Below are 24,401 nucleotides of genomic sequence, written 5' to 3' on the forward strand. Positions count from 1 at the left end.
AGGTGCTGCACTTGGTCTGTAACAGCTCAGCCACCAAGTACAAGTATTGCCACCCAGCTGCCTTAGCCTGCGCTGTCTTTATCCTGAGACTGTTTAAAAGGCAGTAAAACTTTGGTTTCCGTGGTTGCCCGCGGATCTTTTACTCCAAAAATTCCAGGGGAATCCAGCAGACCTTCACCACCCTTTGTCCCAAACGAAACAAAAAACAAACAAAACCAAAACCATGCTGCGTAAGTATCCAAAGTACCCTCCATGAAAACTTCAGAGAAACTAAGGTGCGGAAAGGCAGCGGGAGAGGATGGGGAAGAGGTGGAAAGAAACCAATTAAGCCTGTTAGGTCAGTTTAAAGTACAGGCCACCAGCAGCAAATTAAGTAAACTGAGGGAAAGAAGGCGGAAAGGATATGGTTAGCTCTGAACCAAGAGTAGGTGCCCCAGCTGGGAACCCTCACCCCCAGGTTCTCATCCTGGCTCTGGGAGAAGAGTGGGGGTTGTTACCTGTTCCTGCAAACCCCGCCATTTTTTACTTTGAAACCCTTTTTTTTTCCCCTCCACTCCCCCAGGACCAAGTCCCAGCTCCTGTCTCTAAAGCTGGTCTGTTAACTCTGCTTCTGACTCTAAACCCTGTTGTGTCAAATTATCTCTAACCACCCCAACTAATTTATAACCCTTCAGCAGCCCCTGCTGAAACAGCACCAAACCTGAAAGATTACTGGCAGTTCCCATAATGCTGCCCTTACTTCCAACCTCTCACAAGAAGACTGAAGTGCCTCCTTTCCCTGGAAGGCAGCCAGTCCCCATGGGCAGGGACCTTCTTCCACTACCCATATACCAAAGGGGGGTGGGCTCCTCAGCCACCTCCCATCCCTCTGGGTCCCCTAACACTTCCTCCATTTCCTTTTTAATCTCATCCCAGGCTGAGCCCTGCACCTGGTATGGGCCCTGGTTCTTCCTTATCCAGTTATTCAAAAAATCCTTTACCCTGGCTTGCCAGAACCTGCAACTACCATCACAAGAGTTCACTATACCCCCTCCAAGCAGCTGCAGACTGTTGGGGAGGGGGACTTACAGGCTGCCACTCACCTATCCGATGCAATGCATTCGAGTCACCGGCACCAAGATGTTAGGGGGCTTATTCCTTCACCCTCCCACTTCCCTGGTCCTTCTCGCATGAACACAGAGCAACAATACGCAAAGTCCAAAGGCGCAAACAATTCAATGTTTATTAGGGTGAACTTCCAGCAAGTATGATTCCAGTTTCCTTCCTTAGTGTCCCCCTTCCCAGCTCTGCCACCACAGAGCCTTCCCATCCCCTGTTCCCATTTCCCCCTTAGCAAAACATGATCCCAATTCCCCCATCCCCTGTCCCTGTTCCCATTTCCAATTCCAATGCCCAGCCCCATAGCACAGCACCCAGTGCAGTGCCCAGCCCCACCCAGCCCCAGAGCACAGCACCCAGTGCACTGCCCAGCCCTGCCCGGCTCTGCCAATACCCAGAGCCAGCCCCTGATCCTGGAGCCAGGCCAGCAGAGACAGCCTGGGGCAGCCCACCATCCTGCTGCTCAACCAGCAGGTTCACCCGGGCACAGCACAGAGCCAAGACCCCAAAGGGTGAGACATGCCCCAGAGAGGACACCAAAATCCCTTCCCCCACCCCATCCCGGATAGAAGCTGAAATCAGCGACCACTGGGGGAGCCACATGCTGCAAGTTTGCAGGGTCCAGCATTTCGAAACCAAGGAAATGGGCACAGAGAGAAAGAGAGACAATGGGATGGGTGTGTGGGGATGGTGGGTGTGGATGGGGATGGAGGGAGGGATGGTTGGTGAGGATGGGGGAAGGGATGGTGGGTATTTATGGGATGGATGGAGGGATGATGTGTGTCTATGGGGAGGGATGGAAACATGCTGGGTATGGATGGAGGGATGATCCATGGGGATGGAGGGGGGACTATGGGGATGGATAGATGCTGGGTGTGGATGGAGGAGGATGGAGGGATGATCCATGGGGATGGGGAGGGATGGAGGGACGCTGGGTGCGTATGGGATTTTGGGTGTGTGTGAGGATGGATGGAAGGATGGTGGGATGGGTGGGTGGATGGATGGATGCTGGAGGAGGATAGAGGGATGATCCTTGGGGATGGGGATGGAGGGAGGGATGCTGGGTAGGTATGAGATGGTGGGTGTCTCTGGGGATGGGTGGAGGGATGCTGGGATGGGTGGATGGATGGATGCTGGAGGAGGATAGAGGGATGATCCTTGGGGATGGGGATGGAGGGAGGGATGCTGGGTGGGTATGGGATGGTGGGTGTCTCTGGGGATGGGTGGAGGGATGCTGGGATGGGTGGATGGATGGATGCTGGAGGAGGATAGAGGGATGATCCTTGGGATGGGGATGGAGGGAGGGACGCTGGGTGGGTATGGGATGATGGGTGTCTCTGGGGATGGGTGGAAGGATGCTGGGATGGGTGGATGCTAGGGGTGGGTGGAGGGATGATCTGTGGGGATGGAGGGAGGGACGCTTGGTGGGTATGGGACGGTGGGTGTCTCTGGGGATGGGGGGAGGAACGCTGGGATGAATGGATGGATGGATGGAGGGCGTGGAAGAAGAGTTGATCTGTGGGGATGGGGATGGAGGGACTATGAGGATGGAAGGAGGGACGCTGGATGGGTATGGGATGGTGGGTGTCTCTGGGGATGGGTGGATGGAGGGATGATCCTTGGGGATGGGGATGGAGGGCAGGAGGACAGCGGCAGGGTTCACTATAAGGAAGGGGCTGAGGGCCCTGTGATGTCGTTTCCCCTTCCCCCACCTACTGAAGTGGGAGAGAGCATTTCTGCTGCTCTTACTTCCCGGGCTCCAGCCCAGCCTCCCTGTGCAGCCTTCCTGGGCCCCCAGGGCTGGGGGCAGCTCGCTGCGACCTGCCCTTTGTCCCCTCCTTCCTCTGGGCTTGAGCAGCATTCCCAGCCCCCGCTCAGGTCCCCGCTGCACGGAACGCCCCGCACCAGTGTCCTTCCCCGGGAACGCCATGGGCCAGGTGCTTAATCACTGGGCCGAGCACGTCGAAGGGTTGGAAGCAAATGGTCACCTAGACAATCAGATCGTTACCCACAAGCCGGACCAAGCCCTGGTGCACAAAAGACGCTTTGGGCCGACAAAACAAAGAGCCCCTGTGACCATGCGGTTCTGGCGGGACCCAACTGAGAGTGCCAGTTCAGGACAAATCACTTCAAACAGGGCTGTTACAGCCCAAGGCTGGGGTTTTTCCACCTCTAATGCAAACCAAACCAGACAGACAAAGAGGACTTTGGTTTCACCCCACTGGCTAACCACAAGTCACACAAGCAATTTCCTTAGACACTCCAGTCTCCCAGTATCACCACCAGTCCCACCCATCCTGGGGATGAACGCAGGTATGAAAACAACACACCCAGTAAAAGAAAAAGGTTCTCTCGATCCCCAAAGGACCAAGGCCCAGACCCAGGTCAATATACACATCAGACTACCTTACGCACAGTCACACTAGGTGTTCAATCCTTAGCATTCTAAAATCTAAAGGGTTTATTCATAAAGGGGAAAAGGTAGAGATGAGAGCCTAGCAATTGGTAAATGGAATCAATTTACATACATTGATGGCAAAGTTCTAGTTTCAGGGCTTGTAGCAGATGATGGAGGAAATGCAAGGTTCAAATCCAGTTCTGGAGTACATCCCCGCTGGGATGGGTCATTCAGTCCTTTGTCAGAGCTTTCGTAGCAAAGTCCCTCAGAGGTTAAGAAGCAAGGATGAAGACAAAATGGAGATGAGGCACAGCTCCATTTATAGGCTTCCAGGGTGTAAGACACTTCATTTGTTCCTTACTGTGGAAAAATTAAGCAAATGGAGTCCAGAGTCACATGGCAAGTCCTGCACACCCTGCTGATTACACAGGCGTATTCGTGCCTTCTCTCAATGGGTCAATTGTGTAGCTGATCGTCATTTAATGCGCGCCACCAAGAGGCTAGGCAGAGCTAACACCACTTGTCTGCGGATGTTCATTCCCAGAAGCACAGTATAAGTTTGGAAATATTAGACAGTGTAGAGCCAATATTCATACTTCAACTACCAAAATAATATACACACATACAAGACACCATAGTCCCAACAAGCAAATCAGAATTCTCTAATAACTCCTTATCTGACAACCTTTCTACACAATATCTTGCTGCCAAAATATAGAACGTGGTTCAAACAGTTATCTGTTCAGTTACAGGATTATGTCAAGAATCAGAGTGGATAGCCGTGTAGTCTGAATCTGTAAAAGCAGCAAAGAATCCTGTGGCACCTTAAGACTAACAGCGTTTTGGACGCATGAGCTTTCATGGCGTGAATACCCACTTTCGTCAGATGACATGTTAGTCTACAAGGTAGCCACAGGATTCTTGCTGTCTTTTAAGATTATCTGTCATATAACCTCACAGCCCCCATGGCTGGGACTGCCCTTCATGAGACAAGGCGCGCTGGCAGCTTGCTGCCAGGAGGTATCAGGGTGTCTCTCTGGATCCCCCAGCACCCCCCAAGCCGTTGCCTTGATTCCGTGAGTGAGATTGCCCCCTGGGCATTGTTTCTTCCTCTGAGCCTGTGATTTCCCGATCTCCTACTAGCATTGGACTCAGTCCATGTCCGCTCCATGGTGGCATGCGCCAACCCCCGACGCACCGCGCAGCCGGAGAGAGAATGTGCATCTTTCCGCCTGCTGACAGGATTGTGCAGAGCCCGCGTCTGGGACCTGCCTTCGCCTCCCAGGCTCAGGGAGAAAATCCATCCAAGCGCGACCCACTTGCGTGATGGGGCAGTGGCCAGGGGTGCCGGGAGCTGTATGTGACCTCGGTCACATCACCGGAGCAGGCAGAGCCTGTGACCATGGCAGATCTCACCCTCCTGGCCCGCTGGGAACCCTAGGACAAAAAACACCTCTGGAAAGCAGAGCAACCCCCAGAGGAGCCCGCTGCCCCCTTGCAAGGACAGAAGTCAAAGCCCATGTTCCAGGCATGAGACAGGCTGGCTCTTGCCAGCTATAGGTTCGGGGCTGACAAACTTGAAAAGAAACCAGGGGACATCACGGGCCATTGGATCAGGAGCCACTTTGTCCCCAGGGCGACAGGGGAGACGCTGAAACGAGAGGACCCTTCTTCCCACCCTGGAACCAGGCACTGACATGGAGTGGTGCTTCCTCTGGCTCCTGGAGAGAACGTGCTCTAGCTTGGGGGGTAGCAGCAGCTTCCCCATCCAGGGCAGCCCGAGCCATATGCTCAGCAGGGGCCGGGGGGGAGATCAGGCTGGAGTTAGGGTCTCCCATCGGGCCAGCACGCTGGGCGCTTTGAGCCCCACTTCAGGCACCGAGGGCCTGGTTTCTAGCTGACATCCCTGGGAACATGCGTGTTTTCGGCCTGTTAAAATCAGGCTCTGGGTGTCGCCTGGTTGGCCCCCACACTGGAGTCACTCCCAATTAGAGGCTGCATTGTATAAACCCCAGCTTAGCCAGCCCCTTGGCAAAGGGGTATGTGTGTGAGGGAGAAGCACCCTGCAGAGCCCCAGGGTGGCCCTCTCCCCAGCCGGGGGGGGTTCACATCCCGTGGCTGGGGGGTCTCCTCCCAGCCCTGCCCCTCTCCTGCTGCTGCTGCGCTGCACGGCTCCGCTCCCGCCATGCCCCAGCCCCATGCCTGCGGTCCCCTAGATGGGCTTTAAAGCCACGAGAGCCTTCCCATTAATCAATGGGGGGTGGGGGTGTCGGGGACTCCAACCCAGACGGCAAAGTTCATTGTCTGACTGCGAGAAAGACAGGCAACACCAGCAAGGTCCGATCAAAAGCTCTTTATTGACAAGTGCACTCATCAGTAGAGAGCAGCTCGTCTCCCGAGAGAACCAGCCTGCCCTTTACATCTCAGTATAAGCCCCTATAGACAGTTCCGTCGCGGCATAAATTATTCACTGGGGCAACCCACCCCCTCCATTTCACAACTAGAGTCTAGACACCTTCAGTATCCAAGCAGGCCTAATGTTAGAAACGCAGGGGAGTTAGATACAAAGAACAAAACCATGGCGTGAAAAGAGGGAGGCTGGGAAGCTGGCGCTCTCATCGGCTCTTCGAAGGGGCTGCTCCTAACGCAGCACGTGCGGGTCTATGCCAGGAATGCAGCTTCCCAGCGCTTGTGGGACATGCTGCTTTGCCAGCGTTGTCCCCTCGGGTTACCCCGACTTTGGTCAGGCTGGCAGGCCTGGTCTAGTCAGGCCTGAGCTCGCCCCCTTTCAGAGAAGCTCCCCTCCATCATGGGAGTCCAGGTCAAAGGTCCCAGCACATTCACACACCGAAGTGCCGGGCGCCCTCCCCCACCCGGGGCTGCCCCTGCCCCCGTCCGAGGCCGCCCCGCCCGGAACCCCGCGGCGGCCCCGCGTTCCGGCAGGACCCTTTTTGCGCCGGACTCGCCAAGATGGCGCGCCCGGGCGGGCGGCGCGTGGGGGGCGGGCGCTGAGCGCTGCGGAGCCGGGCCATGGCCATGGCCCGGCCTGACCCTGCTGGTGCGCGGCCTGCCGCCTCGCCCGCGGGCCCCGAGCTGGAGCAGCTTCTCGGCGGCTCGGCCCCGCTCAGGCGCTGCTTCGTGGTGACCCGCAAAGGTGGCGGCGGGGGCGCTGGAAGGCAGTGCGCCATGGGCGGGGCGGGGGCGGGGAGGCGGAAGCTGGGAAGAGGAGCCGTCGGGGGGGGGTCTGAAGGAGCAGGAAGGGTGGTGGGTTGGGGCAGCTGGCGCTATGCGGCGAGGCCCTGGGGGGTGGGAAGACCTGGGAAGCAGGACCATGGGGTGGGGGGTCTGGAGGAGCAGGGGGTGGTGGTTGGGGCAGCGCGCTATGGGGCGAGGCCTGGGGGGTGGGGAGTGACACTGGGGGAAGCAGGAGCTGTTGGGTTGGGGGGTCCGGGAGGCAGCAGGAGGGTGGTGGTTGGTGGGCAGCTGGCGCTATGGGGCGAGGCCCTGAGGGTGTGGAAGAGTGAGCTTGGGTGGGGAGCAGAGCCGTGGGGTAGGGGATCTGAAGGATGGGGTGGTGTGGTTGGGGCAGCTTGGAGCTATGAAGGGAGGCCTGGGGGTGGGGAGTGAGCTTGGGGGAAGACAGGAGCCGTTGGGTGGGGGGTCTAGAGAGCAGGAGGGTGGTGGTTGGGGGCAGCTGGCGCTATGGGGGGCGAGGACCTGGGGGGGGGGAGGTGGAGCCTGGGGAGCAGGAGCCGTGGGGAGGGGGTCTGAGGACAGGAGGGTGGTGGTTGGGGGAGCTGGCGCTATGGGGCGAGGGCCTGGGGGGTGGGGAGTGAGCCTGGGGGAAGCAGGAGCCGTGGGGAGGGGGGTCTGAGGAGTGGGGTGTGGTGGTTGGGGGCAGCTGGAGCTATGGGCGAGGCCCTGAGGGGTGGGGAGTGGAGCTTGGGGGAAGCAGGAGGCCCGTGGGGTAGGGGATGCTTGAAAGGAGTGGGGTGGTGGGTGGTTGGGGGCAGCTGGAGCTAATGAAGGCGAGGCTTGGGGGGTGGGGAGTGAGCTTGGGGTCAGCAGGAAGCCGTGGGGAGGGGGGTCTGAGGAGTGGGTGGGTGGTGGTTGGGGCAGCTGGAGCTATGGGGGTGAGGCCCTGAGGGGTGGGGAGTGGAGCTTGGGGGAAGCAGGACGTTGGGGGTTAGGGGGTCTGGAGGAAGTGGGGTGGGTGGTGGTGGGGGCAGCTGGAGCTATGGAGGAGGCCCTGGAGGGTGGGGATGAGCCGGGGAAGCAGACCCCATGGGGTGGGGGGTCTGGAAGGAGCAAGGAGGGTGGTGGTTTGGGGGCAGCTGGCGCTATGGGGCGAGGCCCTGGGGGTGGGAGGAGCCCTGGGGGAAGCAGGACCCATGGGGTGGGGGGTCGGAGGAGCAGGAGGTGGTGGTTGGGGGCAGCTGGCCTATGGGCGAGGCCCTGGGGGTGGGGAGTGAGCCTGGGGGAAGCAGGAGCTGTTGGGTGGGGTCTGGAGGAAAGCATAGGAGGGTGGTGGTGGGGGCAGCGGCGCTAATGGGGCGAGGCCTGGGGGTGGGGAGTGAGCTGTGGGGGAAGCAGGAGCCGTGGGGTGGGGGTCGGGAGGAGCCGGGGTGGTGGTGGTGGGCAGCTGGCGCATGGGGTGAGGCCCTGGGGGGTGGGGAGTGAACCTGGAGAACGCAGGACCATGGGGTGGGGGGCTGGAGGGAAGTAGGGTGGGTGGTTGGGGGCAGCTGGAGCTATGGGGCGAGGGCCCTGAGGAGGGGGAGTGAGCCTAGGGGGAAGCAGGACCCATGGGGTGGGGGGTCTGGAGGAGCAGGAAGTGGTGGTTGGGGGCAGCTGGAGTATGGGCAAGGCCCTGGGGAGCCAGGAGCAGCGAGGGGGGGCAGGTAGCTGTGCCCCCCCTGTGGGTGGGATTGGGTGGGAGAAGGGAGCAGGCCTGAGGCTTGGGCCGAGAGTAACTGGGATCCCCAGGGGCGCAAAGGCAGGGAACTGGTCTGGGCCCCCAGCTTGGGGCGGGAAGAACCCGGTTTCCCCTAATGGGGAAGTGGGACCCAGGCCTGGTGGGGAGCGGCAGGGGAGGCCTGGAGTGTTGGGGGGGGGAGGGGGGTGTGTGGTGTGTAGGGGGCTCACCGGAAGATTCAGGGGATAGAGGGAGAAGGTGAGTTCTTGGAGCTCATCTCCGGAGCCCATGAGTTGTTCCGGACAGTGGAGGGAGCGGATCCTGGCCCTGGAAGCCCCTGTCCCAGCCCTCCCACCACATCTCACCCTTCTTGTGCTCTGGCTGCTTAGGCATGCATGCCCTGGCCAGCGAGAGTCAGGATGTGGGGTTCAGACGCTTGGACACTCCTAGCAGAAAGGGGCTTTCAGCACTTTGTGGCTTCCTGCAAGGGCCTCCCCCTACAAAACCTATTTGTCCTAGAACACCCAGAGCCCTCACCGCCCTCCAGGCCTTGGCAGAGGCCTGGTGAGGTGTCGGTCACCGCTGCCTTCTCTCTTGCAGGCAGTGAAACCTGGCGTGGGTTTTGGCTATGTACCTACCTTCTCCTGCTGGAGGATGCCCAGCGAGCCCTCAGGGAGGTCACCACCTCGAAGGCCATGAGATCAAGGTGGCTGTTGCGAGAAGAAGCTGAGGGAGAAAGAAACAGCGGCAGCTGGGTGAGTTGGGAACAGACTGGCTCTGTCGTGGTGCACTGTAGCCACAGATCCTGGCGTTGCAAAGACAAACTGCTCTGTAGGAGCTTGGTGCCTGTCGGAGTGGGTGCTGGCTCCGTGCTGCTGAGATGGACTCTTCTCTCTGCCATGGCGTGGGGGCGCTGCGGGCAGTGTCTGTGTGAGCCCCCGCCCCCCCGATGCATCTCAGCTCTGCCCTGGTGGGAATGCCCCTGTGGAGGGACGGTGCTCAGCCTCCACGCCAGGGCCAGTTAGTCCCCTTGTGCTGGTGTGCTTTGTGACCTGGGCACCTGTCTGCGGAGAGCTCCTCCCCAAGCTCCCTTGCCACGCCGGCCAGCAAGGGCGGTCCTAGCGTCACAGTGCTGCTGAGGAAGAAACCTCTTGTCCATACTGCTGTGTCATTCGTTGTGATCTCTGCCTACGTGGCTGGGTTGTCCCAGCCGCCTAGGCTGGGAGGAGAGTGGGGTGGATGTTGGTCAGGGCACAGGGCTCTCCAGAGACTGCCCTGGGTTCTGTAACTCGTGCCCGCGAGATACATGTGTTGAAGGGAGCAGCATGGCAGCACAGCGGCAGCCCTGCAGTATCGTGCTCACTTGCGCTGCTCTCTGTTCATTCAGACGCCCCGGAGACCCGTCCAGAAGAGCAGAGCGAAAAAGCCAAAAGGGCCCCCAAGAAAGCCGGCTGATATCCGCAACCTGAGCTTTAAGGTAGGAGCGATGAGCGGGATCACTGGCCCTGCGACTTGCCAGGCAGCTCTGCAAGGTAGATGACAGCCCAAGGCTCAGGCTCGGACGTGCAGCGGCTCTGATGCTGTCTGTGTCTGGCACGGAGCTATAGCTGAGCAGTGAAATGGGCGGGAGGTGGCATGTTGCTGAGAGTTGCTTCTGAAGGGTTCTGGAGTTTTAACCATTGCTGCTTTTCATTCATAGATTCATAGACTCTAGGACTGGAAGGGACCTCGAGAGGTCATCGAGTCCAGTCCCCTGCCCTCATGGCAGGACCAAATACTGTCTAGACCATCCCTGATAGACATTTATCTAACCTACTCTTCAATATCTCCAGAGATGGAGATTCCACAGCCTCCCGAGGCAATTTAGTCCAGTGTTTAACTACCCTGACAGTTAGGAACTTTTTCCTAATGTCCAACCTAAATCTCCCTTGCTGCAGTTTGAGCCCATTGCTGCTTGTTCTACTGGCATGGGCTGGAACTGGCTTCAGAGCCATTCGTGGATAACCCCCAGTGGGCACCAAGGGCACCGTCCCTTCCTAGGGGGCTGCCCACAGTGCTGCCCGGCCCCCCCAGCCCATCACCCCACGGAGCTGGCAGCACAGAGCACTACACCAGCCCCCGTGTTCCTGGTGAGCTCAGAAGCTTAGTTACCTGGTGGGAGAGGGCTTGTAACCCGCCTCGCTCAGCCTAACTGCCTGTGTTTGGGGTGAGGCTTCCAGCTGCGTTGCTCCTGCTTCCTCAGTCTGACCCCCCCGTTCTCCCCAGTGCTCAGAAGATGACCTGAAGGCTCTGTTCTCTCCCTTTGGAGCTGTCCTGGAGGTGAACATTCCCAAGAAAACAGGTAGGGCTTAGTCGGCTACCAGCGAGGGGGAGCCCATGTCTCCATACGGGGAAAGTCAGGGGCCTCTGGGGGCTCAGGTCACTCATTTGGATGCCAGACGTCAGAGCTGGCACACGATCGTCCCGGCTATTGGTATGTTAGACATTAGGCCTGTTGGTGAACCCTTTCCAAGCGAGCCCCCATGTTACAGCTGGGGAGCACCTCCCTCCAGGGCACTGCAAGGCAGCAGGAAGAGACCCCAGCTCTTGGATTCCCAGCGCAGCAGCCTGGCTGCTTGACCGCGCTGCCTTCTTGGTAGCTCCTGTGTCCTCCATGGCTTGGCGAAGGCCGTTCCCTGGGGCTTATGTCCGTGTCCCAAGCGGCAGCGTTTCTACCACAGGATCCTTGTATGTGCCAAACAAGAAGCAGGAATGGGGGAAGGTGGGGCTGGCGCATGCCAGGTTGGGGGCTGCTAGGCTGGGCGCTGTCCGAGTCCTCCCAGCATGCCTGGACTGAGCTGCTGGGGCATCCCTTGGGCATGACCGGAAGGGGATAGCTGAGCCCTGGGCTCCCTGCCCTCGGCCCGGTGCGCTCTGAGCCCTGAGCCTTGATCTTTTGCAGATGGGAAGATGCGGGGCTTTGCCTTCGTTCAGTTCAAGAACATCCTGCAAGCGGGGAAGGCCCTGAAAGGGATGAACATGAAGGAGATCAAAGGTGAGCGCTCCCTTGTCCCCCGCCATGCACCGGGCTCCTCCGGAGCTAGCCTGCAGCGTTGGGGTTCCAGGAAAGATGCCCGCAGTTTGTCCACTGCAGAGTCTTGTGCTGGCCTCCCGGGGTTCATTGGAGCCCAGCTGTCATCAGCCCTGAAGGAAAGCTGAGGCAGCGGCACTGTGGAACTGCTCCCCTGCGCTGGAGCTGCGGCTCGGTTCTGTGGGCATGTCCTGCACTTGGCTCCGGAGGGGGAGTAGTGAAGGCACCTCCTGGCACTGTTCCCTGGGCTCAGCTCTAGCTGGCTGAGTTAGCCCATCTCAGTGCTGCTCACCCAGCGAGCTGGGGCCTGGCTCTCCTGGCGGCTCTCCTGGCAGCTCTCCTTGTCTCCTGCAGGGCGCACGGTGGCCGTGGACTGGGCGGTGGCCAAGGATAAGTACCGAGCCATGCAGGCAGGACCTCCCTCCGGTGAGTGACCTGTGGCTGTCCGGGCGTTGGCAGCATGGCTACCTGCACTGCGACGGGCCGCTTTCAGGGCGGCTGCTTTTCATGGGCATGTGGAAGTCACTGCTGCATGATGTGGCTGGGTGGGTGCTGGCTGGTTGGTTACTGTCATGGACTCACAGGCCCTGGGCGCTCTCATCTCCATACAGTCTCGGGAGGAACCTCCCTCAGTGTGACAGCCTTCCATGAAGGTAACACTCTGTCCGGCATTAGGCTCTTTGGGACCGTACCTATGACCCTTCAGCACGCCTCTCTCTCACTGTGGACCCCCTCAGGTAGTCCAATCGCACTGGACCCCTGGGGCATCCACACCCAGAGGGAGCTGCAGTGACTCTCAGCCAGCGTAAAACGGAAGGGTTTGTTGGGCATCTGAACCCAGCACAGGCAGTTCTCTGGGCCCACAGGCCTAGCAACCCTCAGCCCAGTAGATCTGGGTCTGTCCCCATCCAGGGGGCTTAGGCCACTCTTTGTCTGTAGTCCAGCAGCGACCTCCTTTCAGCCGACCACCCTCTGTCACCTGCCTGCAAGCCCTGCCTCGCCTTCAGTCCCAGGCAAACAGGTCGCCTGGGTCCGCTGTCTTCCATCCTTTGTGCCCTCACTGGCTGGAATCAGCTGGTCAGGTCACAGGGTCCTCTCTCCTCAGTCCACGGTCCTACTGACCATCTTCCAAGCTGGGCTGCTCCTCTCAGTCACCAGTTGCTAGGGTATCCAATCTCCAGCCCTTTGTCCGGGGTCCCAGCTGCTAGACGAGGTCACACCTGATCCTATGTGTCAACAGAGTCCTTCTCCCACCCCCTTGTTACACATGCAGCATACAGGGAAACCGAGACCCACACAGTGTTCATCAAAACACTAAGAAAATCCCCCGCTTCGTCACTGTTTACTTCCTTGTGTCAGGCTGGAGGGACGTGGGCTGGGTGCTGTTCGGGGTACACGGGCTGAGTGCCTAGTGGTAACAGGGCCGCAAGGGGCAGTGCACCTGATCACCTCTGTCACACCCCTGAGTGTCCTGAGCCCAAAGCTGGGGCACTGAGCTGTCCTGCCTGGCCGACCCCACTACCTTGGGCCTCCCCACTCCGTCTCTCCACGAGTACCACAGAAGGGGTGAGCCGAATGGCACTGGTCTGGAGTTTTGGGACAGGACCTGGGGCTCACAGGCTGTTCTGCCTCGCGGTTCAGGAAGAGGGTGGCCCAGTGGCTAGAGTGTTGGCCTGAGGCTCAGGAGAGCTAGGGTCTGTTCCCAGCTCTGCCACAGCCGCTGTGTGACCTTGCCTCAGTTTCCCATCAGTAACACAGCAGTGGCCCTTCCCTGTCGCAGGTGTGTTATGTCCCTGAGTGCGTGCGAGGCTGGGTCACACGGGAGGAACCATCTCATTCCTGGCTGGATTTTGCTCCCTGCCACCTGTGGCTCTTCCTGTGCCTTTGTTAGCGCAGTGGCTCTGACTGCCCTGAGGGAAATGAGGGTAACGAAACCTGATTTCTGGGGGGGGGCGGGGAGGCTGTTGCCCTGTGTGGCGCTGGCTCATCTCCCTTGGCGATTCTCACCCCAGGGGACACGGAGGAGAAACGCAGCCAAATCCAACAGCAGGACTCTGGCTCCGAGAACGCCAGTGAGGAGGAAGAGGAAGGTGAAGTGCTGGGATCGGATGAGCTGTCCAGCTCGCCGGTGCCAGGACGGTGAGTGAGTGACTGACCTGCTCCTGGGCTGCAGGGGGTGCGGCTGGCTGGATCTGGGGTGTCTCCATGGGGAGCCTCATCAGCGCTGACCCCACACCTCTTTGTGGCCCGTCGGCGACCTGTGTGACCAGGACATGGCCCTCGGGCAGCGGGTCATGGTGCAGCACAGCTCCATGAGCCAGGGCTGCTTTATGGCACCATAGGATCGTCCCCGTTGGCAGCTCCTGGGGGCTCACTTGCTGTGGTCGACCCCCATGCTCCTAATTCCTTCCTCCAAGAAGGTTTCCACTTGTCACATCTCCCCTTAAACTCTTTGACGGAGGCACTTGGAGACTGTGGTGCTGGTCGTGTCCCAAGGCGATGGCCGGGCTGCCGGGGCCTGGCTCTGCCCAGGGTGCCGGGCATGTGTCCCATGGTGATGGCCGGGCTGCCGGGGCCTGGTTCTGCCCATGGTACTGGGTGTGTGTCCCACGGTGATGGCTGGGCTGCTGGGGCCTGGCTCTGCCCAGGATGCCAGGCATGTGTCCCGTGGTGATGGCCGGACTGCCGGGGCCTGGCTCTGCCTATGGTGATGAGCGCGTGTCCCATGGTGATGGCTGGGCTGCTGGGGCCTGGCTCTGCCTGTGGTGCGGGGCGTGGTTCCCATGGTGATGGCAGGGTCTGGCTGTGCCCGTGGTGCGGGGCGTGGTTCCCATGGCGATGGCAGGGCCTGGCTCTGCCTGTGGTGCGGGGCGTGGTTCCCATGGTGATGGCAGGACCTGGCTGTGCCTGTGGTGCTGGGCATGGTTCCCATGGCGATGGCTGGCAGGGCCTGGCTCTCCCTGCGGTGCTGCTCTGTCCCCTCTATTTTTGTCCTTCGCCCCCATTCTTTGCTTGGGAGTTTGCCGCCTCGAACTGCATAGGATCCTGGGTGCTGCACTAGCAGCAGCTGGGCCTCTGGCACCCCAGGCCCCCCCAGCCAGCATGTGCTGCCCTCCCAACTCTGCTCCTTTCCAGCGGGGCAGCGGCTCTCCTGGATGCTCAGCCTGGCTCTCTCTATTGCAGGCTCGGGAAGGGCACTGCTGCCGCCCGCGCAGACAGCAGCGAGGAGGAGGAGGAGGAGGCCGGCGAGGCTGTGGGCGAGGCAGAGGATGGGAGCGAGGCGGAGAGGGAAGAGCCCGAGGGCTCGGACGAGAGCACTGCAGGCTCAGAGGAGGACAATGAAGGTTTGTTCAGTTACCACTTCGGGGCGCTGTGCTTGGACCTAGCCTGGCTGCTGGCGAGGACAAAGGAGCTGGGATCTCCTGGGGGCTGCCGGCCTGCTGGGAGTGGCTGCTCGCCAGCCTGGGCCCTGCGTACATGCCCCATGGCTGGACCCCACGCGGCAGGAATCACCCCAGTTGGCAAGGAGCCCTGACTCTCTGTGCGGTGAGTCGTAGCGGTGACGGGAACCTGCACATGGGAGCAATGGGACGAGGGGTCCAGCCAGCTTGTACTGAGGGGCGGTGATGTGAGTCATGGAGCAGCTGCTGCTTGGCCAGCATTGAACTGGGCACCTGGAGGGCAACCCTGGCCTGGCAGGGCTCTGGACTGGGCTCCATGAGGTGTCCTGGGGCTACCTGGGGCTGGGAGTCCCTCAATTCCCACTGGCCTTAGTGTGCGGGAGCCTTGTGTGTTGCCGGCCGTGGGTCAGCTCTCCGCTAGGCCTCGCTGTCCCTCTGCGCTTAGCGACAAGCAACCCCAACCCCTGCTCTGGCCACTCGCAGCTTCCCAGATCCATTGCTCCCAGGACCAGGACAGCCCAGCGTGCCACGTCGCCGCAGGTCAGCATTCGGCATCCCACGCAGCGCTTCACTAGGATCGTAGCGACAACAGCCCAGAGGAGGGGCAGCGGCAGCAGGCGGGAATATTGGGAACCAGCGGTCACGTGTCCGATCAAACCATCCCATCTGTTCTAGAGCCCAGACACTTGAGGGTCACATGGAGCACAGCTCCTCCCGAAGTCCATCCAGGGCGTTTCTTGACACAGGCCTCGTGTGCCGCCTGTGGAGACTTACTGTGCCTGTATCCGGCTATGGGGTCCTGTAAAATTGTGCGTCCCCTGTGTCCTCTGCTGGGGGCATCCAGGGGTCCCTGGGTCACAGACTGGAGCTCTGGTTCTGTTCCTGGTTCTGCCACTGGCTCCCTGGGTGACCCAGAGGATAGCACACGGGGCACTTTGCCCTTGCCTTGGTTAATATCTCCTTCCACTTTAACACCACCCCTCTCCCCATAGGCTGTGCCCAGGGGACCCGCCTAGCCCAGAGGGGTGAAAGGCTGTGACGATGCGGTTTTGGTGGGACCCACTGAGAGTGCCAGTTCAGGACCAATTGCTCAAACAGGCAGTCACAGTCCAAGGCTGGGGGTTTTTCCACCACTAAGGCAAACCAAACCAGCAAAGAGGACTTTGGTCTCACCCCACTGGCTAACCAAAGTCACACAAGCAATTTCCTTAGGGCTGGTCTACACTAGGGGTAAAATCGATTTTAGATACACAATTTCAGCTACGTGAATGACGTAGCTGAAGTCGAATATCTAAAATGGATTTACTCACCGTCCTCACGCGCGGGATCGAGTCCGCGGCTCGCCATGTCGATCCGGAACTCCGTGGGGTTGGTGGAGTTCCGGAATCAATATAACGCGTCAGGGATATATCCCGTCTAGATTAGACGCGATATATCGATCCCCGAGCAATCGATTTTAACGCGCCGATACAGCGCGTAGTCTAGACGTGGCCTTAGACACTCCAGTTTCCCAGTATCACCACAGTGCACTTGTCCTGGGATGAATGGTTATGAAACCAACACCCCAGTAAAGGAAAAAGGTTTTCTCGATCCCGAAGAATCAAGCCCAGACCCAAGTCAATATACACATCAGATCTTACGCACAAATCACTCTGTTGCCAGTCCTTTAGAATCTAAAATCTAAAGTGTTTATTCATAAGGTAGAGATGAGAACTAGATTGGTTAAATGGAATCAATTACATACAAGTGATGGCAAAGTCTTAGTTCAGGCTGGCTTATAGCAGTGATGGAGTAAACTGCAGGTTCAAATCCAGTCTCTGGAGAACATCCCTGCTGGGATGGGTCATTCAGTCCTTGGTTCAGAGCTTCAGTTTGTAGCAAAGTCCCTCCAGAGGTAGGAAGCAGGACTGAAGACAAGATGGAGATGAGGCATCAGCCTTATATAGGCTTTCCCAGGTGTAAGAACCTCTTTATCCTTACTGTGGAAATTACAGTAAAATGGAGTCTGGAGTCACATGGGCAAGTCCTTTGCATACTTTGCTGAGTTACAAGATGTATCTGCCTTCTCTCCATGGGTCAACTGTGTAGCTGATGGTCCTTAATGGACCATCAGGCAGGCTAGGCAGAGCTAACACCAGCTTGTCTGGGATGTCTCCCAGAAGCACAGCACGCTTTTGAAGTACAGACAGTATAGAGCCAATATTCATAACTTCAACTACAAAATGACACACACATACAGACAGCATAATCCTAACCAGCAACCCATAGCCTGGTCATAGACACCTTATATGACCCCCTTTGGATAAGATTTGGTGCCACTACAGGACCTTGGTTGCAACCATGTTCTGTATGGTCCCAGATTATATGAATAACGTCACAGGCTGTGCCAGCCATGCCCAGTGGTTTCTCCTGCTGCGTTAGTGAGAGGGAAGTTTTGGCAGGGACCCTCCCGCGTTGTCATGCCCCAGTGACTGGCAGGGGGAGCGGAGAACCCAGCCTGTCCCCTGCCCAGTCTGGGGCCCGGTTGCCGAGCTCACCGGGGCGATCATATGCCTGGGGCACTGACTGCATGGCTGATGGGTTTGCCGTGGGGAGAAGCAGCTGCCCCGGATGGCCCCCACCCGGTGCCCAGGACTCTGCCTGGCTTTGTTTTAGACGCCGACGTGGCCAGGAAGAGGAAGAAGGGCCTGAAACGGCCGTCCGACGTCGCCGAGGGGAGGACTGTCTTTATCAGGTGGGTTAGTGACCTGGCACGAGACCGCTTGGCGCAGCATGAGCACCTTTGATGGCCGGAGCTCTGGGCAGGGGGTGCACAGGCCTCTGAGAGGCAGGGAAAGTGCCTGCTGCTGGGAAGTGTGGGGCTACCAGAGTGTGGACATGGGGGGCACTGCCTAGCCTTGGGGGCATGCTCTTTCCCAGGGAGTAGTGAGGTGCTTGACCTGGAGCCTGTGTGTGTGTGGGTGACTGCCACAGTTCCCCCTGCTCCTGGGCTGACACCAGGAGTCCCACCCCACTCACCGGAACACTCTGCTTTTCCCCACTCTGCTCCCTCCTTGAGGGAGACTCCCCCACTGGCTGTTTCCTTGGCCCCATGGCAGGAGTGTGAAGTGAGCCGTGCTCTGCCCATCAGAGTTGGACTCTGCCAGGACTGGGCACGCTAACCCTGCTGCCCTCCCTGCCCTTCCTCTGTGCCGCAGGACCCTCCCCTCCACCTGCTGTACCCTCTCTGTGCCGCAGGGCCCGCCCCTTCCTCTGCTGCAGGACCCTCCTCTTGGCCCACTGCGCCTTTCTGAGCTGGGGGACCCCTCCAACACATCCCCTGCTGTGGGACGGGACCCTCCCCTCCCCCTGCTGTGCCCTCCTGTGCCATGGGACCCTTCTTTCTCCCCGCCCTGCTGTTGGGAACAGTCACTGGCTCCTCTCCCCTTCTTAGGGGGTGTCTGTGGGGAGGGGGGCACTTTACACCTCTGCCTGGAGAGCCCCTGGCAGAGGGCAGGGTCTGGCCTGGGCATGCGGGGCAGTTGGCTGCCACCATCTCCTCTGAGGCTGCTGGGGCCACGTGGGCGGCTGGGTCAGTGGCAGGCAGTGGGTCCTGCTGGGGAAGCTGCGGGCAGTGGCACAGCCTCACGTGTGGTGCACGCGGCAGGAACGTGGCCTTCGACACGGAGGAGGAGGAGCTGGGTGAGATGCTGGAGCAGTTTGGAGACCTCAAGTACGTCCGCATCGTCCTGCACCCGGACACGGAGCACTCCAGAGGTAACACCTGTCTCGGGCCAGGGGAGACCCTGCCAGGGCCCCCCAGGAAACAGCCCCCCCTCCCCTGTCGCTGCCAGTGCGTCATCCAGGCCTCTACTGCAGCCACGTCCCTGGCAGGGAGCCGGCGGGAGGGACTAGGGAGGGGGGTGTATTGGCAGGCAGGGGCTGTGCAGTGCCAGGGAGTGGGGCAGGGGAGGCCTGGGTGCTGTGGCGCAGGGGGGTGCCCAGTGCTGAAGTGGGGCAGAGGAGGTTCGAGTGCTGGGGAGCAGGGAATGCGTAGAGCCGGGAGGTGGAGCAGGGCGGCGTGCAGTGCTGGGGGGCGTGCAGTGCTGGGAGGTGTGCAGTGCCAGGGAGCAGGGGGGTGTGCAGTGCAAGGGGTTGGGGCAGGAGAGTGTGCAATGTTGAAGAGCAGGGGGCATGCAGTGCTAGGGAGCAGGGGGGTGCGCAGTGCCGGGGGAGGGACCCATAGCTCGCTCCGTGGAGGGCCTGGTGGGACAGGCCGTGTCTGGTACTGTGTCCTGGCTGCCCTGATTCGCGCCCGGCTGGGATCTCACCCCCGCGTCTCTTTCCAGGCTGTGCCTTCGCCCAGTTCACCACCCAGGAGGCTGCCCAGAAGTGCCTTGAGGCTGCCCAGGACGACAGCGAGGTGAGTGGGGCGCAGGGGAGTCCCGAGACCATTGGCACTCCGGTGGGCCCACGTCTGACATGACTGGGGTGTGGGGAGAGCTCTGCCCCCCCCCGGTATCATCCGTAGGGGCGCACTTGATTCTGAACGCACCTCAGTGCATCCTCCATGGGGGTGGGAGGAGGACTGACTTCTCCCCTCCTCCCTGGCTGCCCCCCTGCTGTCCCATCCTCAGCATCTCACTGTCTGTCTCACTCCCTCGCAGAGCGGGGGACTGCGGCTGGGCGGGCGCCGGCTGCAGCTGGACCTGGCCGTGAGCCGCGACGAGGCCCAGAAGCTGCGAGCCCAGAAGGTGAAGAAGCCGACAGGCACCCGCAACCTGTACCTGGCTCGGGAAGGCTGTGAGTTACCTGGCTCCGGGGCAAAGGGCACTGCTGCCCGCTGGAAATGGCCAGACAGCTCCCCCCTGCTGCCCGGCTCCCTGGGAAACCCTCTGTGTGCCTCCTAGTGCCAGGGTCCCGGGACCCCTCCCTATTCCTACCCCTCTGCTGAGTCTCCCTCCCAGATGTGAACACACCCGGGACCTGGCGGGGACGCCTGCCCCCGTACTCCACCCCCCAGTGCCCTGGCTAGCTGGGGCCAGTTCGTGCAGTACTGGAGTGACTCCCAGCTGGGAGAGCCGAGCTCAGGGCAGACGACGCCCCAGCCTCTCAGTGTGTTCTGTGATTAGATTTCACCCCCCAGAACAAGCACAAAGCAGACCAAGCACGGGGTCCCAGGCAGTCCCCCGGGGCCCTGCTGGTCTGTCCCCCCGGGAGCTGGGCTAGACGATAGCTGGTTGTCACAGTGTGTGGGGGAGTCAGGCCCTGCACCCCTCTTCCTGCGATTCACCGTGACACTTAGCCAGCCAGTAACACAGAAGGTTTATTAGACAACAGGAACACAGTCCCAAGCAGGGCTTGTAGGTACAACTAGGACCCCCTGGCCAGGTCCCTCTGGGGATCAAGGATCTTAGACCCCAGACTTGGGGTTCCCTGCCTCTTCCCAGCCAGCCCCAAACTGAAACCCCACCTCCAACTGACTCACTCCCCTCCCCCTGGCTTCTTCTTAGCAAAGGTGTCACCTGGGTCCACCCCCCTCCTGGCTCTGGTATCCCCCCTTGCTCTCCCATCCCCCATGCAGACAGTGCGAGTAAAACTAGACACATTCCCGGTCAGTCCGCCCCGCTCCCTCCTGCCTCTCACTGGTCCCTTCCACCAACCATCACAGCAATCTTCAGCTTCCTCCCAGGCCCAGAGGGCCAGTCACTTCCCCGGGCCGGGGGTAGGCGGTCCCAGACCTGTAGCCAGGCCTGTAACACACTGACTGACGGTTAGTAGCTAGGGAAAGGGACTGACAAGGTTGAAAACAAGTTGAAACCCTCTCCGGTTTCCAAAGAGGCTAAACAGCTCCCTGTGTCCTCGAGGGCTGACCCATGCCAAGCAGAGTGGGCATCTCTTTGCCCCTCAGGGGCCAGAGAGCAGAAAAGATCCAGTTTCTCCTTGTTGCCCCCCAGCTCCTAGCTGGCGGGAGTCTGCGTCCCAAGCTCTGCTGCCTCTCTCTGGTGGGCCCCGTCAGGATGCGTAACTCCTCGCTATGGGGCACTGAGCATGGGGCCCTGGGGCGGCTCTAATGGCTCCTCCCTCTCCTCGCAGTGATCCGGGCCGGCACCCAGGCCGCCGAGGGCGTCAGCACGTCTGACATGGCCAAGAGAGCGCGGGTGAGTGGGTGGGGGCATCCCTGCCAGTGGGCTCCGACTGCCCACTCCCAGGGGAGGTACAGCAGGCACAGGCTTTGCTTGGCAAGAGCCACCTGGTGGCAGGATGGCACAGGGCCCCACAGGGCACTGGGCTGGTGGCAGGATGGCACAGGGCCCCACAGGGTGCCACGGGACTGGCGCTGGACTGGTGGCAGGAGGGCACGGGGCTGGCGTGGTGAGGGCACGGGGCGCCCCAACAGGGTGCACGGGACTGGGCACTGGAAAGGCGGCGGGAGGGCATGGTGGCCCCACAGGGGTGCACGGGACTTGGGCGCTAGACTGGCGGTGGGAGGGCACGGGGCCCCCACAGGGTGCACGGGACTGGCGCTGGATTGGTGGCAGGAGGGCTATGGGGCCCCCACAGGGTGCACGGGGCTGGCGGTGTATGGCTCGGGAGGGCGCGGGACCCCCACGGGGTGCAGCAGGGACTGTGGTGCTTGGACTGGTGCGGGTGAGGGCACGGCTGGCCCCCATCAGGGGTGCAACGGGGACTGGGCATTCTGGTACTGGTGGCAGGAGGCATGGTGCCCCACAGGGTGCCACGGGGCTGGGCGCTGGACCTGGGTGGCAGGAGGGCATGGGGCCCCACAGGGGTGCACGGGGCTGGCGCAGGGAGGGCACGGGCCCCGGCACAGGGTGCACGGGACTGGGCGCTGTGACGGGTCACGGGGCCCCCCACAGGGTGGCATGGGACTGGGCGCTGGAACTGGCGGCGGAGGGCACGGGCCCCCACAGGGTTGCACGGGGCTGGCACTGGACTGGTGGCAGGAGGGCATGGGCCCCACAGGGTGCGGGCACGGGGCTGGCGGCAGGAGAGCATGGGCCCCCAGGGGGTGCACGGGCTGGCGGGTGGCCGAGGGCGTGGGGCCCCCATGGGGTGCAAACGGGTGCTGGCGGCGGGTAGGGGCGCGGAGCCCACACAGAGTGGCACGGAGCTGGGCGCTGGACTGGCGGTTCATGAGGGCACGGGGCCCCCACAGGGTGCAATGGGGCTGGGCACTGAGCTGGGAGTGCAGGAGGGCATAGGGGCCCACTTATGGGTGCATGAGGCTGGCGGCAGTGAGAGCATGGGCCCCCACGGGGTGCGCATCGGGGGCTGGCCGCGGCAGGGATGTGGGGCCCGCACGGGGCTGGTGGCGGCAGGGCGGGGGCCCCCACGGGTGTGCACGGGGCTGGCGGGCACTGGGCCAGCAGGGTCTCACAGGCAGCATGCAGCAGTCGTGTGGGGGTTTAGGCGGTAGAGCCTGGTTAAGAGGGGGCAGCCTAGGGGCCAGGGCACTATCGCGGCTCTGTGGCACGGCCGATCCCGTGCTGTCCCCGGCCTGTCCCTGGAGCTGTCCTGGGGTGGCACTCGGCCCAATGGGTGGAGGGAGCCCCATGAGAGCTGCTCTGGTGCAACTATTGTCCCCTGGCTGTTAGGGCCTGGGCAAGGGAGGCCGAGGGCTCTGTGGCAGGGGACGCATGTGGCTTGGGCCCGCCCCGTAACCCCCTCCCGGTGGCCTGCCCCCCCAGTTTGGAGGAAACTGAAACGGCCAGAAAGCTGAGAAACCAGAACATCTTCGTTATTCCCGGCACAGCGGCTCTGCATCCCACAACCTGCCCAAGGCTGTGTGATGGCAAGCAGCTCCGGCAGCATCCTGGCTGCGCGCCGCCGGCGGGTTGGAACCAGGCCTTCGCAATCAAGGGAGGTGAGTCCCCGCTGGGGGAAGCAAGCTGGACAAGGTTCCTGAGCTGAGGGAATTATTGGGCGAGGGGGGGTCTGATTTTTGGTGGAGAGCTATTGGGGGGGAGTGCTGGGGGGCTGAGCCGGCTCAACTTATCGCCACGCCAAGCCCCTGCCAGGTGGGTCAGTGGTGACACCAGGTGTTCTCTGGGGGAACTGCAGTGAGCTGCTAGCTCAGCCCTCGGTCCACACTGGGGCGGGGCCCTGGTGGGGTTATGTCGGGGGACCGACTGGTTCAGGGGCCTCGCGTGCCGGCCTGAGCTGTTTGGCACGTGTGTCATGGTGCCTGCGCACAGAGCCCTGTGTGCATCCAGCGGCAGCGCTGATACCGGTGGGAGCAGCAGGTGCAGAGGGGTGACCAGGCCAGGTGCGCACCACTGCGGCATGGGGGGTGCGGTGCTGTCGCCACGGCTGGTCAAGAGCGGGTCAGTGGCTGTGGAGGTGGTGACAAGGGAAATGGGCGTGTGACAGTTGGAGCCTGAAGACAGTAAGTGACACCGGGGCAGTGAGGAGCCCCGGCTGGAGGGGGGACGCTGGCTGTGGGGCGGTGAGGAGCCCCCGCTGGGGTTCCCGGCTGGAGGGGAGACGCTGGCTGTGGGGCGGTGAGGAGCCCCCGCTGGGGTTCCCGGCTGGAGGGGGGTGCTGGCTGTGGGGCGGTGAGGAGCCCACGCTGGGGATTTGGGGGTCCCGGCTGGAGGGGGGAACGCTGGCTGTGGGGCAGTGAGAAGTCCACGCTGGGGGTTTGGGGGTCCTGGCTGAAGGGGGAATGCTGGCCATGGGGCGGTGAGAAACAAGGTGTGGATGAGGTTCACAGGAGCCCCCAGGCTGTGGCTGGGCTGAGCCTTCCGTGCAGTGACGTGCTCCGAACTCCGCCCTCCTGCTCAGCTGAGGGGCCCCTGGGGTCCCGGGCGGATCAGTGGCAGGTTCGGAGGGAGGGGGCTGGGGGGCTGCTCTAGGGGTCCCAGTGCGGGGGGCTCCTCTGACCCATGGGTGGCCAGGTCAGTCCAGAGCTGCAGAGTGGAGCTGCCGGGCCCATACTGGGGGCGTTAGCGAGGGCTTGTGGGTTGGGCCGCGTGCCGTGGGGGCTCCCAGCAGATCCTGGATGCGTCTCTCCTGTCTCTGCAGTGCCGGGTGATGCGGAACCTGACGGCGCCGGTGGGGAAGGGCCAGGGCCAGTCTCTGGGCTACGCCTTCGTGGAGTTCGAGAAGCACGAGCACGCGCTGGCTGTCCTGCGCCACACCAACAACAACCCACAGCTCTTCGGGCCGCACAAGGTGGGGGCCACCCACATGGGCTGGCTGTGGGGTCCTTGGCAGTTCCTGGGGGCTGGAGTCCTGGCACCCAGAGAGCTGAGCGCTGGAGGTGTGTGGGGCGGGGGTGGAATGCGCCAGGTATGGGGGTGGTGAGGTGCCCACATTGGGTGCCAGTTGGGGTGGGGGGCTCCCGGCTGGAAGGGGGAAGCGTGGGGTGGGGGTGAAACGCACCTGCTGTGGAACGGCGAGGAGCCCGTGCTGGGGGTCTGTTAGGGGGCTGGGGGTCCCGGCTGCAGGGGGGTGCACTGTCTGTGGGGCAGCAAGGAGCCCACACTATGGGTCTGGCAGGGGGCTGGGGGTCCC

At 61.4% G+C, this 24,401-nt stretch overlaps 1 protein-coding gene across 1 annotated transcript in view; it reads left to right on the forward strand.

The window, feature by feature from the left end:
- The first annotated feature begins 6,305 nt into the window (after positions 1 to 6,305).
- RBM28 (RNA binding motif protein 28) overlaps positions 6,306 to 24,401 on the forward strand; it is a 20,749-nt gene continuing 2,653 nt past the window's right edge. Inside the window, 17 exon segments of the mRNA XM_075063448.1 lie at positions 6,306 to 6,582; positions 6,585 to 6,650; positions 9,012 to 9,095; positions 9,098 to 9,136; positions 9,372 to 9,427; positions 9,799 to 9,888; positions 10,677 to 10,752; positions 11,353 to 11,445; positions 11,836 to 11,907; positions 13,494 to 13,620; positions 14,665 to 14,825; positions 17,538 to 17,616; positions 18,529 to 18,638; positions 19,211 to 19,284; positions 19,529 to 19,664; positions 20,958 to 21,184; positions 23,835 to 24,176. Of these exon segments, the coding sequence (XP_074919549.1) occupies positions 6,306 to 6,582; positions 6,585 to 6,650; positions 9,012 to 9,095; positions 9,098 to 9,136; positions 9,372 to 9,427; positions 9,799 to 9,888; positions 10,677 to 10,752; positions 11,353 to 11,445; positions 11,836 to 11,907; positions 13,494 to 13,620; positions 14,665 to 14,825; positions 17,538 to 17,616; positions 18,529 to 18,638; positions 19,211 to 19,284; positions 19,529 to 19,664; positions 20,958 to 21,184; positions 23,835 to 24,176 (2,109 nt within the window).

Source organism: Chelonoidis abingdonii, chromosome 1, assembly GCF_003597395.2.
Source record: "Chelonoidis abingdonii isolate Lonesome George chromosome 1, CheloAbing_2.0, whole genome shotgun sequence".
NCBI classification, from domain to species: Eukaryota; Metazoa; Chordata; order Testudines; family Testudinidae; genus Chelonoidis; species Chelonoidis abingdonii.